This window comes from Saccopteryx leptura, chromosome 8 (genome assembly GCF_036850995.1).
Source record: "Saccopteryx leptura isolate mSacLep1 chromosome 8, mSacLep1_pri_phased_curated, whole genome shotgun sequence".
In the NCBI taxonomy this organism is placed as follows: Eukaryota; Metazoa; Chordata; class Mammalia; order Chiroptera; family Emballonuridae; genus Saccopteryx; species Saccopteryx leptura.
The window spans coordinates 83,028,522-83,043,270 of NC_089510.1; the positions used below are offsets into that span (position 1 = coordinate 83,028,522).

The following is a 14,749-nucleotide window of genomic DNA, read 5'->3' on the forward strand; positions in this document are numbered from 1 at the left end:
TTAAACAAGACTTAAAGGATGGGAACATTCAGTGAACTGCTGGAGGAAGGGCATAGGGGACAGAGACAGGGACCCAAGCACTGGGGCGAGCACAGGGAGGTGTGTGCAGAGAAGAGTGGGGAGGTAGCTGACTGAGCTCAGTGGTATTTCCGAATGCTGACTGCACACTGGAACTACTTGGGGGGATTTTTCTTCAAATACAGTTACACTGGGCCCCACTCCAGGTCACGTGAATTGGGATGTTCTTCTAGAGGGGCTCACACCTCAGTGTCTGTGTAACACCACAGGATAGTCTGCGGGGCACGCAGAGTTGGGAAACTGCTCTGCATAGAGTACAGGGAGCGGAGTCCTTGGACATGTGCCCGACAAGTAGGTGGGTTGGAAACAATTTCTTTTTTTATGTTTTTAAAGCCACATGGCTTATTACTTTTCTCACCACAGATAGTGTGATACAGTATATTTTATATGTACAAGGGATAAAATAAATCTTTAAAATTGTGCTTGGAGGGAAGAAAAATATGTTATTAAAGATTGTGAACATAAGAAACATCCAAACCTGTAGCCAGTTTTTATGAGTTTATTCAAGCCAAAACTGGTGACAGCTGCTGGCAAGCAAGATCTCAAAGGGTCGGAGAGAGAGTTGGCAGTTTCTTCTATGCATTTGGAACTAAGGGTGAAGCATAAGAAAGACAACTTGAAGGTGGGAGAAAGCAAAGCAGAAGTTAGATTACAAGATAGTTAAGATTATGTGCTCTCTTGGAGGTGATTATACCTTTCAGGGGTATTACTTCTGGCATTTCAAAGATATATTAATCTAGATGCACAAGAACAATGAGCAGAGCTTGCTTAAAAATCTTTCACAGAAGTTATATGGCTGGGGCATGACTACCCCCCATGACCTGCCCACTTAGGAATTTATGATTTATTACAACACCCCTTTTTTTGTTCACAAGATGTATCATGTGCCCAGGCACTGTGCTTGATGGTTTGTCTTGAGAATATTGCAAAACCATTGAAATGGAGAACATTCTGGGATGTTAGAAATCTACAGTTTCAAGAATTTACTGCTTTGATAGGGTAATGAAAACACACACTATTAAAAGAATGTGAGTGTTGGAGAAAGAATATTTTAAAGGAAAGGAGTAGTTGTGGGGTTTTTTGTTTTTTTTAGTTGTGGGTTTTAAAGTTAGTTTTGAACTAAAATCACAGCTTTGCCACTTACTAGCTAATATAGAGAAATTATACATCCTCCTTCTGCCTCAAGTTTTCATCCTTAAACTCACAGGTTTGACCTGAGATTTGAGTAAAACATCTGTAGAACTCTTGGTGAGGTTCCTCACTGTAAAGCCAGTGGCCACGGCCGCCATCACAGCCACCCGGCCCATGCAGGTTCGCATTGGATTCGGACAGTCGGTAAAGAAACAATGGAGCCAAAAGCTGGTGGGCCATCATCTTTAATTCTAGCTTGCACCCAGCAGGCAAGTAAAACACACACTGGGCTCCAAAACCCACTCACATTCACTGCTCACAAAGCTACTGACTTATCTGAGTTTCCTAGAATCAAAGGTTTCTAGCTCACCAGACTTGATTCACCTCTGTTCCCCATCTCCTTCCTTCTCTCTGCACAAACTCTGCACAAACTGGCCTCTCACTCAACACTCTGCCATCTTGGCTGCTTCTCCTGGCCTCCTCCACGTGGCCTCTCTCAGCTCTCCTCTCTGCTCTCTCCTCTAATATTAATCTCAGGAACTAAGAGAGCTAGCTCCCGTTCTGCCCCCATTTTATAGTGTAGATCCATAACCTTTAATCCAATATACAAAATAGGGAAGTCTCTAATACAAAGTCACTTATCTGGGGTATGATGGGATTGCACCACCCCACATCAAAAAGGGTGGGAAAGGCTTAATCTCAAAACCAAGCCCCAGGCTACAAGGATTCTGCCTGCCTACAGCCCGCCCCCAACACACATTAATATCACCTGGGTGACGGCCTCCACGTGGGCAGTGCCATCTTTAACAAAGTGAGCATAATATATTTTATCTGCCCAACACTCACCTAGCAGGAGAGAGATCATTCTTATGGAGTGTACACATATATTAAATTAATTAAGTCTCATTCTTGAGTTTACAGTAAATTTTGTTCTTTTAACAGGAGACAGACACAGTAGTAGATAGGCAAAGGCTGGCATTGAAGAATCATCAAACCCTGCATTGAGTTGGGGAAATTGAGACTATTATTTGCTAGAATTCATCAGGTGCTTTTACTCAAGATCTACAATTTTAAAAATAAAAAAACAAAAAGGCAGAATCCTCCTTCAGTATTTTTCAGGGGTATAGCTTTGAATAAAACAGCAGATACTGTATTTATGCATGCTTTCTTAGGCTGTACCATTCATAAATTTTCTCCTGATTTTGTTTTCTGTGTCTATAAAGATATTACGGAACTTTTGTTATATTCTTCTGGTCAATTTCAAGTTCCTTTGAAGGCTCATCTTACACTAGATGACCTCAGACCTATCTAGTTTCACAGTCTCTGAAAATAGTGTCCCTTCTTACTGAATGAAATTAGAGAATGTTTCCAGCTTGAACAAAGGTAAAGGAAGGGGTAGGGAGATAGGTCTTTAAGGGCTTCAGGAAGACTCTCCCATCGTAACTTCTTTGTATTTAAATATATTTACTCTGTTATCGGAGCTAGTTATTGATAAGATTTGAGGCAGTAGCATGGCTTTTGTTTGTGTGTTTTAGGTTATAAATTTCTTTTTATTCAAAATCAGTAAGACTTTTTGGGAAGCAACCCCTGCAAATTTAATTCAAGTATGTATACTAGTAGAATATATTCTGACCTCCTAGGCCACCAGTAAAACAGTTTATTATAATATATAGAATCTTGCTGAGACAAAAATAGCCTTTATTTTCACAACTTGAGTCCTAAAGTGCATTTGTTTTCATTTCATTGGAAGAATTAAGAATTCAGCTTGGTAATAATGCAGTTGGATGGACCTGGAGGATATTATGTTAAGTGCAATAAACCAATCAGAGAAAGACAAGTACCGTATGATTTCACTTATATGTGGAATCTAATGAACAAAATAAAGTAACAATCAAAATGAAAACAGACTCATAGATAGAGAACAGACTGACAGCTGTCAGAGGGGATGGGGGTTGGGGCCTGGTTGAAAAGGGTGAAGGGATTACACAAAGAAAAAACTCCGACACAGACAACAGTGTGATTACAAGAGGGAAGAGGGGATTGTGAGGAGTTAGAAAAGGATAAAGGGGATAAATGGGGATGGAAGGAGACCTGACTTGGGGTGGTGAGCACACAGTGCAGAGTACAGATGATGTGTACAGAATTGTACACCTGAAACCTATATCTTTACTAACCAATATCACCCCAATAAATCTAACTTAAAAAAATTTAAAACTTTGAGAGCTCATCTCAGAATTGAGGGTAAATAGAATAACGTGAGATTTCTCCACCTAGTGGACAAAATGATATAATCCTACTCCTTTCTCTAATTATTACCAATAGACTACTACAGCAGCCGCTTTAAGACATTGTGAAAATCAACTAGAGAAAAACACATTTTGGATAATTAATTGATGGAAAAATAAGGAAATTAGAAAACTCATTGTATCTGTCATAAGGCAACCACTGAGGGAATTTCTTACTGCATTTAGATTTTTTAAATGTAGTGATTCCCAAGTGACTGGATCTACATTATTTTTTATCAAAGTATTTCACAAATATTTGTCCATTTGACTGTATCTACACTGAATGTGAAGATACCTAGTTAAATATCTGGATTTTAGATGGATGAAATAAATGGCCTTATATTAGAGTAGCTTAGAAAAAATAGTTTCTGAGAATAAAAATGCTAATTATAAAATGGAAATCAAAAGATCCGATTTCCTAACTATTATTAGATTTTAATTAAGAAGTTTCTATTCTACCTTGTTTTGATCTGTGTTCGACTTATTTATAAATCAAGTAACTTTTCTGTGCCTCAGTTTTTTTCATTTGCATAATGAAGGTATATCAATACTCACAAAAGTTTTACTGAATGGGTGATTATGTGCCTGGCACATTGATATATACTGGAAACACAGTGCTGAATGGAACACAGTCTCTGATAGCAGAGAACACACTCTTTAGAAGAATACATAAAGAACCATTTCAAGATGAGACAGTAAGATCAGTAATGTACACACAGAAGTAGTGAAGAGTAGTAGCTAGCTCAGCCCCAGAGGCAAGTGGCGTTAGAGTCAGAGAAGGCTACCTGGAGGATGCCAAATCAAAAGGCAGTGGTCGCCAGCCTTTTCTGGGCCACGGACCGGTTTAATGTCAGAAAATATTTTCACGGACCGGCCTTTAGGGTGGGACGGATAAATCTATCACGTGACCGAGACAAGTGTCAAGAGTGAGTCTTAGACGGATGTAACAGAGGGAATCTGGTAATTTTTTAAAACTAAAACATCGTTCAGACTTAAGTATAAATAAAACGGAAATAATGTAAATTATTTATTCTTTCTCTGCGGACCGGTACCAAATGGCCCACAGACCGGTACCGGTTTGTGGCCCAGGGGTTGGGGACCACTGCCCTAAAAGATTAAAGGATAAGTGAGAATTAATAAGCAAGGAAGGGGGTGGAGACTGAGAGGACCCTCCAAGACAAGACTACCAAATATGGATTAGTAAGATGACATGGGCATTTGACAAAGCCAGGGTATTGGGGACTCTTAAGGGAATATGAATCCTACTAAATGAACAGAGCAGGGGCCTGACCTGTGGTGGCGCAGTGGATAAAGCATTGACCTGGAAATGCTGAGGTCACTGGTTCGAAACCCTGGGCTTGCCTGGTCAAGGCACATATGGGAGTTGATGCTTCCAGCTCCTCCCCCCCTTCTGTCTCTCCTCTGTCTCTCCCTTTCCTCTTTAAAATGAATAAAAATAAATAAATAAATAAATAATCATAAATTTCTAAATGAACAGAGCAGGATCCCAAAGGGACTTTGATCTTGCAAAGGGGCAGTAGGAAAAGCCCCAGAGGGGTTACAGAGGGCCTGCGCTGGGCTGTCTGGCATATCTGACTTCCTTTTTGCTGTTGACAACTGGCATTTTAGTTTCAGCCTTCCAAAGAGTGAATGTATCGCTTGGGTTTAATGTCTGACTGGCATGGCCTGTTTAGTGGAGAACAGTTTTACTACATTTAACACATAAATCATGAAGAATGCCATATGGACTCATTTAACATGAAACCAGCGAGGTAGTTAATGCTGCCGAGGCACCTTCTAGTCCAGAGTTGGTATGAATGGAACATTGACTTCCAGAAATAAAACTCCAAATCTATTGTGGTCTATCTGTTACCTAGTAATCGACATCTGCCTTTTACTTTAAAGTTTCATTTTTGCATTGGTAGTGGTGGTAGGTGTTTGTTTTTGTTTGGTTTGGTGGCTGATAGTCAAGAAGAAAGAAGAATTATTGATAATACAAAATCATTGCATTCTAAAACTAAGTATTTGATTTCCAAGAAAACAAATGGTTTATTTTTATATTTATTTCCACTCCTTACATGTTTTTTTCTGGCATCAAATGAACCAGTATCTCCTTAAACTACAAATGGACTGTAAAGACTTGGTAAAGTCCTTAAATGAATGCAACTTTTGTCTTCACAGATACAGACTAGTTCCAAAGGTTTATTTTCCTGAGCAAATTCACGATGTTCTACGTGCTACGAAGTATTTCCTGCGGCCAGAAGTCTTACAGAAGTATTCAGTTGACCCAGGCAGAATTGGCATTTCTGGTGACAGTGCTGGTGGGAATTTGGCTGCTGCTTTAAGCCAACAGGTAACAGATTGCTGTGAGGTGCGGCAGTAGGAGAGTTCATGGTAGTGTCCGGGAAACCAGTATGCGTTCCAGCACAAATAGCAAAGACTTAGCCAGGTGGGCTGGTCACTATGTGGCCAAGTTATTCTGGTAACTGAACTTGAAGAGCTCTGAGATCCTTCTGGAGTAGGGTCACTGAAAGACATGTCATCTCTGAGTCCTGGTAAAGGCCCTGAGTACAATCAATGTGACAAGAGGTCTAACATTCTAGAGGCCTCCCTTGTTCCTCAGGGGATTCATGGAAATTAAGTGTCTCCTGCTCCTGTTCCATGTTGGACTTCCTAAAACAGGGTATTTTTGTTTAATGATCACTGAGATTGTTTCCTTAGAACTTTGAGCCAAATTAAAAAATTAAAAAGTATCTCCCAATGTTTTTTTTTTTAATATCAAAAAACATATTAAATGGTTCTGCTGCTTTAAATGTAGTAAGTCTGAGCTTTACCTGGTAAAATTTTTTGAAAACAAAATTTGGGGCAGCTGTCTAAACTCCAACATAAGTACTTTTTTTGTGTGTTATGGATTTGACAAAAGAAAATCTCTGAGCTGGCCTAAATTAAGTCACAGCAGGCTGGAGGATGGAAGAAGAGGTAAGAGGTAACCAGTTAAGGAGCCTCCAGCTCTATCCAGCAAAAGACTGCTCACATTCCTGAATATATGTTAAAACTTCTAAGTGACTATCTAAAAAAAATAGCTGATGACCAGAGACCGTGCATCCTGCTTATGCGCGAACTCTCCAGAGTATTGTCCACCTCCAGTCCAGAAGGAGGACATATTTCAGCCTTACGCATCTATCCTAGAACTCCCTGAGTCACCCTCCCTCCCATATAGAGCCAATGTAATTTCTTTCAAACAACTGACATCTTCCTCAAACCCATGTATAAAAGGGCCCTCCCTCCCCGTCAGCTCCGGGACAGTGGACGTGGCTGTCTTCTGCTTCTAGCCCTGCTGCTGGTGGTTCAACTGCATGCCCTGGGACCTGGTCATTTTTCTGGCTCGCACATGGTTGACTAAACCGTTTCTTCTAGAAAAGCTTTGGCTGCAAAGGTTTTTGTTTAATGTATAAATATCTTACAAATAGCATTTGTTTTCTCTCCTCCAATTTTTTTTTTGTGTGTGTGTTTTCAAGTAGCACCTGCCTTTTTATATGTGGTGTACCTTGGTTTCTTCCCCTTTGCTGTAATTAAGGAACTTGATTGTGCGCTTGGTGTTGGCAGGCTTGCTATCCATGTGTCCAGGTGCAGTAAGCAGTGAGTCCTGGTACACTGGGGAGGATTTAAAACCAGACAGAACTGGGGTGGAATCTAGGTTCCCTTTGGGAGCTACGGGGCTATGAGCAAGACCCTCAACCTCGCTGAGCCTCAGAAAAATGAGGATAATAACTGATTGATTGTGGGGCGTTTACCAGGACTTACTTAGTGAGATGATATGTATACAATTCCTGGCACATATGAATAGACTATTTACTGATCACTTCCTCTTGCTTTTACAGAGAAGTTACAGCTTCTCTGGGGATGGGCTTCCAAGGCTGGTGTGAAACAAACTTTTACGGCTAGAGTTACCTTGAAGATTGTTTAGTTGCCTACAGTGAGCTAGTTAGCTGTCTTTTACATGTTACATGAAAAATAAATCATTTGAAACACTAGAATGACAAAATGAGGCAGTTCATTCACTTTGGGGAAAAGCATGGGGGGCTGAGAGCTGGATGCGGCCCCCTCCCCCTTCGGCTGCACTCTGGGCACATGCGCACTGAGCAGAGCGAGGCACGCTGCCAGCCCTGAGTAATTCTCCCTCTCTCCCCAAGCCTGAGGACTGTGCGCGTCGCACCACCTGCCCTGGACTTCTATACAATGCTTTGGAGTCCTGCCATTTGTTCACATGCCAACCCTTCTTCTTTGGAAGAGTCAGACTAGTTCTTCTCGCTAGGAAGCCATTGTCTACTTGGGCCTTGCAGGGAATACAAAACCAAATGAAGTTCCCACATTATCCATCCATAATGCCCAGTAAGTGGCTAAGTACCAGAGGATAGATTAAAGTAACATGTTAGTGAAGGTTTAAAGGTCTAAGAGATCATGTACCTTTGAAGCGTTCACTCAAAATTATGAGTTGCAAACATCATACATTTCTCGAATAGTATCCAGTGGCTTGGTAGGGTGGTAGTGGGTATGAGAATTTTTAAAAAAACTATATTAATCCCACACTTGCTAGAAATATAGCAACCGTACCCCCTTGAGTGATTCAAAGTACAGTGGTACCTTGATATACAAATTTAATTTGTACTGTAACTGAGCTCATAAGTCAGTCAACCCGTATATCAAACTGCCGATACCGGACCCGTGCGCCAACGCGCCAACTAGCTTCAGCTTCCTGAATCACGACTCGTATCTTGGAATTTCACTTGGATCTCGAACAAAAATACGGGCCGAGTCACAGGTCATATCTTAAAAAATCCGTATGTTGGTCTGTTCGTATCTCAAGGTACCACTGTAGCACATTAAGCTAGTTTTTAAGGTGCGGTTTCTATAAAAGGAACCAAGCAAAATAAAATTATGTTTGTTTCTTCTTCTCCAGTTTAATCAAGATGCCAACCTGAAAAACAAGCTCAAAGTGCAAGCTCTAATTTACCCAGTGCTCCAAGCTTTAGATTTTAACACACCCTCCTATCAGCAAAATGTGAACGCCCCCATCCTGCCCCGCTCCATCATGGTCAAGTACTGGGTGGACTACTTCAAAGGCAACTATGACTTTGTCCAGGCGATGATAGTTAACAACCACACCTCACTTGACGTGGAAGAGGCTGCTGTGCTCCGGGCCCGTCTGAACTGGATGTCCCTCTTGCCCGCGTCCATCACAAAGAATTACAAGCCTGTCGTGCAGACCACCGGCAATGCCAGGATTGTCCAGGAGCTCCCGCAGCTGCTGGACGCCCGTTCTGCCCCACTCCTCGCAGACCAGGAAGTCCTGCAGCACCTCCCAAAGACCTATATTCTTACATGTGAGCATGATGTGCTCAGAGATGATGGGATCATGTATGCAAAGCGTTTGGAGGGTGCTGGTGTGGAGGTGACCCTCGATCACTTTGAGGATGGCTTCCACGGCTGCATGATTTTCACCAGCTGGCCCACCAACTTCTCAGTGGGAATGCGAACTAGGAATAGTTACATCAAGTGGCTGGATCACAACCTGTGAAGGAGTAAAATTTCTAGAATGTGTGCGCCCCTCTTGACCTTCTGTACCTGCTTTGAAAAGACATGCACTTTTTAGACCACTAATTTCCCCTTGGTACTCATGAGCTATGGAATCTTCATGCCCTGCTTTATGTTAATTTTTTTAAATGCATTTGACTAACATAAATACAAAAACATCTCACTCGGGTTCTCCAAGTGGGCCAGTCTCTCTGTTCTTGTTTTAGCCAAACTACTATGAATACCTACTGCTACAGAAAGCAGGACTAGGAGCCGGAAATAGCTGTGTGTCCTGCTGTCCTCAAGAAGTTCTTTTTAGAAGAAATACTTCCAGCTCTGGATGATACAGTAGCCTTTAATGAGTTAAGAAGATGTGGGCTCTTCTTCAACTCTCTAGAGTTTACTTTGAGTTCAGAGCACTGTTAAGTGTGTGCACTTTAAGTTCAGTGCTGGGTACCAAGTGCCCTCTGTCGTTTGTGGATGCATGGTTTTGTTTCCTATGGGAATTCTGGCAAAGGTGTTCGAGCAAGGACAAGTTTCTCCCATGACTTTCTCCCTTTAGAGTGTTAATTTTATGAGAGAGCTATCTATAAATCCAGTTGGATTATGAATATACTTGAAGGTTACTTTCTACCACTACTATTAGAAAATATAAGGTTGCATGCACTGGATGTCTGTACATTAAGTTTTTGGTTATGCCATCCCCTTGGAGGACAACTTTTGGGACCAAATTTATTTAAATTTAGAATAAATTTTTCATTATAGAACAAGTAAAAACAGACAAAGGAACCAACCTATTGTTTTCATAATGAATACGTCTGACAGAAATTACTAAGAGCAGTGTGTATATATTTGGGATATCCAGAAAAAAAGAGAGATGTTTAATATTAGTTTAAAATTATGAAAAATACCTGTAGAAGGTCTAGCTTATTCTTAAAACTCAACTTTTTCACTTATATGGCTTTAAAATAGGGCTATTTTGGTATCTATATAATGCATTGTTTACTTTTAAGTTATTTAACATTAATATAGATAGCTAGACTCAAGATTTTTCAGAATGAAGTCTATAATGAATAATAAAAATGATAACATTTTTTAAAAACTACCTTAGAATTATATCCACATGTAATTTTATGGTAAAATAGCTATTAATACCACTATATATTAAGCCTAAGTATTTTGGTGTCCACGTGCATATACAAATTAAAGAAGGAGAAACTATGACATCTAAGTCTATAGGTTAGAGCTTAGACAAGATACACATGCTCATTTTTGCTCTCTGTGGTCAGAGGAACACTCGCTCATATTCTTCCGGGTGAAAGGCAAACCTTGGCATCTGGTGCTTACAACCCCGTTATCTCCTTCCATCAAGGCCAGAAGTTCTAGTCACCCAAGTTTAACTTGGTGTAGAGCCTTCACTGCCAGTGGAAATGCTTTCGGCATAACAAGAAGCTCCAATTCTGACGTGAGTTGTGTACGTCTGTACTCCTTCCTGCCACTCTTAGCCTCCCCGATCTGTGCTTCTCCCAGGGACTGCAGAGAGCAGCGGGCCAGCAAAGGAATGATACAAGGTAATACATTTACCACTGGGGAGAACTGAACCTTTTGCTCATTTGAAAGATGGCTGTTTTCCACTTCTGGCAATGAAGTAGCAAATGAAAATATGCACAGTTATTTTTTATTTATTGTATAAGCCAGTAGCATTGTATGTACAATACAGAAGTAAATGCAACAGTGTGTGCATATGTCTGTGTGCGGGTATATCTATAAAAATAATCATGCAGGAAGCATGCTCATGTACCCAGGCGAGTCACCCACCATCTCTGGGCCTCTCTTTTCTTTCCTCTAACATCAGAGAATTGATTACTTGATTTATGAAGTTTCTTCCAACTATAAATTCCAACCCTTTTGTCAGACTGACAAATTGCATTGAACTTTTCTTCTATGGTGTGTTTTGTTTTGTTTTGTTTTTTGTAGGTCATTTATTCCACATACACAGACACATGCATCATCAAAGCAATTTTATTCTTAAAAATTAGGATTTTAGTTCTAACTCTCTGGTAGCTACTTTCCTCATTTACCATTATGTTTTTTGATACCCTTTGAAGGAACCAATGTTCGGGCCTTATTTTGAGGTTATCTACCTTAATAAAGCAAAGAAAATATAACACAAGCATGGACTTCCTTAAAATGACATCCCCTGCCCCTGGAATTATAAACCAAATCTTGTAATAATTATAGACAATAGATTCCAGATTTTTAAAGGGATCTCTCAGATGAAAAGGGAGTGAAAGAAAAGGGGGTCAAGCACTTTTTCTGATGAAATACTTGAGTTTTATGACAGCTTTTATGTATGTGAATGATTTGTCTAATGACTTGCACTGTGTCTCACCTCAGACCTTGAAATTCTCCTAGTAATAATGACAGTTGCAAATCATGAGATGCAAAACCACTATGTATAAGAAAGGCTATAAGCCAACCAAAAATCTGAGTGCTGAGAACTCCTTTGGGAAGCCTATGGAGTTTATGTTGAAGGTATTTAGGTTTGGGGTGAGTTCATTTTCTTTTGGTTTTTGTATTTGTTTTTTTTTTCAGTTTGTACTCTGCAGATTGACATATATTTTAGTGTTGTAGCTTTGTTTTGTTTTCCTATTCTATGAAAAAGTTGATAATGTTTTTTGTAATATTGTTGTTTGTGAAATATGAACATAAATATATGAAGAAAAAATCTTGAAGTGCAGCAAAATATAGTGAAGTATAAATTAGTCTTAATGTTTTATCATTGATTTATGAAGAATTTAAGACTATTGTATAATTATATCTTGGTGGACAGAAATTTTATGCATGACCTTTTAACCTTTGACTTTTTGCATATATCACACTGCAAAGGGAAAGGCAGATTTTATGAAGGATTTTAGCAGCAAATCTATTTTATAAGCGTGGAGGTAAGAAAATATATGTCTATTTTAATTCATGTTTGGCAATAAAATGGCTCCACCTGGCAATGTGCTCCTGGTCTTATTTTCTGGTTCCGCCTGCCTCTCTCTTTCTCGCTGTGTCTCAGATTCCTCCCCACCGTTCTGCCCAAGTCTTCTGCCCACTGGAATCCTCCAGCTGCCTTTCAAGAGAGGTGGCTCAGTGGCCTCCTTGATGACATTAGTTTCATATCTGGATATAATACTCATATTGAGGAAACCTCTCAAATATATAGTTTTTAAAGAAATTCTATAGAGCCCATAGGGTGTGGCTATTGCATTCCCCCAGGCTGATGCCACCAAGAGGAAAGTGCTCCACCTAACAAAGATGGCAACTGCAGTGTAGGAGAGGGGCCCTGCACAGGATCCTGGTGGCCGACCCTTCAGCATTCTCCTCGGAGCCACAAACCCCAGTCTCCCCTCACAGGACTCCAGTCTGTTCTGCCCTCCCTTCACTGGAGCCCAGGGATGTCCTGGAAACCTAAACAAGGGACACCAAACCCAGACTTGAGGCGTTAGAGAAGGCAACAGCGCAACCTAGGGTGGGGTAAAAATACTTCCAACATGGCTCATTCAAAGATGAGGATCAATGATGGAAAAACGACCTACCCTCCTAGTGTCCAGGAAATCGCAGATAAAATATCTAAAGAGAGGATGGCAAGATGGTTAAAGATGGTTGGGAAAATGTTCATGAACATGGACCCAGACCCTGAAGAAGAAAGGACCTTTATTTAAACCTGGCTTTACATCTTGATTCAGACTTTTTCTTCAAGCATCCTGAGAAAGATGTTCGCCTACTGGTGGCCTGCTGCCTTGAGGATATTTTCAGAATTTATGCTCCTGATGCTCCTTATAGATCCTCTGATAAACTAAAGGCTATGTTTATGTTTATAACAAGGCAGTTGAAGGAGTTAGAGTATACAAAGAGCCCACAATTCAATAGGTATTTTTATTGACTTGAGAATGTTGCTTGGGTCAAGTCATATAATGTATGCTTTGTGTTGGAAGACAGCAATGAAAATTTTATGCAATTATACAGGACATTATTTTTAGTTATAAACAATGGCCACCATCAAAAAGTTCATATGCACATGGTAGACCTCATGAGTTCTATTATATGTAAAGGTGATATAGTATCTTAGGAGCTTTTGGATGCAGTTTCAGTAAATCTGGAACCTGCCCATGAGAATTGAAACAAGCAAGTATATGATTTAGGAAAGACTTTACTGAAGAAGACAGCTCAGCTCAAGCTATTGAACCACATTAAAATTTTCAAAATCAGGTTCTAATGCTTGGGAAAATACCTATCGGCGATTTGTCAGAGCATTTTTTTTACTTAATTTTGGAGCTCCATAATATTGATAGTCACTTGCTGCTCTCAGTTTTATCCCAGCTTGAATTTAAACTGAAGAACAATGATAATGAGGAATGCCTGCAGGTTGTTAAGCCACTGGCAAAAATGTTTGGGACAAAGAATTCAGAATGGGCATCTCAAAACAAACCACTTTGGCAGCCTTACTTGGGAAGGTTAATGACATTTATGCACCAGGACGTCTAAATGTGTGAAATTTGCTTGCAACTCTTTCATGAACCATACCAATTTAGTAAAGGATTTAATAGATTATCTTAAAGTGAAGTCACCTGACCCTGGGGAAGCTATTAGACAAGATGTTATTCTGTCTCTAGTACAGCTGTTCAAAAGCATGTTCTGGCCAATGAGCTTGTGAGAGATCTTAATTTTGTGAGAGAGACAACTTTAGACAATCGGTAAATTGTGCACAAAAAAGCCATGATGAGACTTCCCCAAATTTTTAAGAAATATGCTTTACAATTAGCAGCTGGAAAATATGCTGCATAACAGATTATCAAAGATAAATTGCTATCTATATATTATCAAAATATGTTTATGGTCGATTGCTTGTTGAATGGATCTTTGCTCCATACATGGTTCCCCATAATTTGGAAACTACAGAAAGAATAAAGTATTTATATTACCTGTATGCCACACTGGATTTAAATATTGTGAAGTATGGCTTGACCAGGTGGTGGTGCAGTGGGTAGAACGTTGACTTGGGACGCTGAGGAACCTGGTTCAAAACCCCAAGGTCACCAGCTTGAGCGTGGGACCAGTGGCTTGAGTGTGGGGTCATAGACATGACTCTATGGTCACTGGCTTGAGCCCAAAGGTCGCTGGCTTGAGTAAGGGGTCATTGGCTCAGCTGCAGCCCCCCCAGTCAAGGCACATATGAGAAAGCAATCAATGAACAACTAAGTTGCCGCAACTGTGAGTTAATGCTTCTCATCTCTCTCCCTTGCTGTCTGTCTGTCTGTCTGTCTCTCTCACTAAAAAAAAATGCTGTGAAGTATTTTTCAAATGTCAAACTGTTCTTTCCATCTCTTGTAGTACACTGAATTTTATGGGGCAAGTAACAACTGTATTTTTTGTATTTTTAAATGTTAACAATTTATGTAATGTAAACTTTGTTTAAATGGTCAGACAACAAAATACACAGCTATTGTTTTCAGAAAGTAAAAAAAAAAATTTAATATTTCTAAGCAAAATTAAATAATTCAAAGTAATCTCAGCCAAATTTTAAAGCAAAAAGCGTTTCTAAGAAAATGGGTCAAGTGAAGACTTTCTTTTCATCCTTCCACAACTCAAGCCCTTCCTGCATTTGCCTTCATGGAGACTGATATTCTGGAAGT

The 14,749-nt window shown here is 40.0% G+C and overlaps 1 protein-coding gene and 1 pseudogene across 2 annotated transcripts in view; both read left to right on the plus strand.

Moving 5' to 3' along the window:
- The window catches only part of NCEH1 (neutral cholesterol ester hydrolase 1), a 71,959-nt gene extending 59,886 nt beyond the window's left edge, over positions 1-12,073 (plus strand). For both annotated transcript variants that reach the window (XM_066347033.1, XM_066347034.1), the window contains 2 exons: positions 5,676-5,847; positions 8,455-12,073. In XM_066347033.1, the coding sequence (XP_066203130.1) occupies positions 5,676-5,847; positions 8,455-9,072 (790 nt within the window). In that variant the 3' untranslated portion in view covers positions 9,073-12,073. The remainder of the gene's footprint in view (positions 1-5,675; positions 5,848-8,454) is intronic.
- A 534-nt stretch (positions 12,074-12,607) lies between these two features.
- LOC136379556 (sister chromatid cohesion protein PDS5 homolog B pseudogene) lies at positions 12,608-14,104 on the plus strand (annotated as a pseudogene).
- Positions 14,105-14,749: the final 645 nt, after the last annotated feature.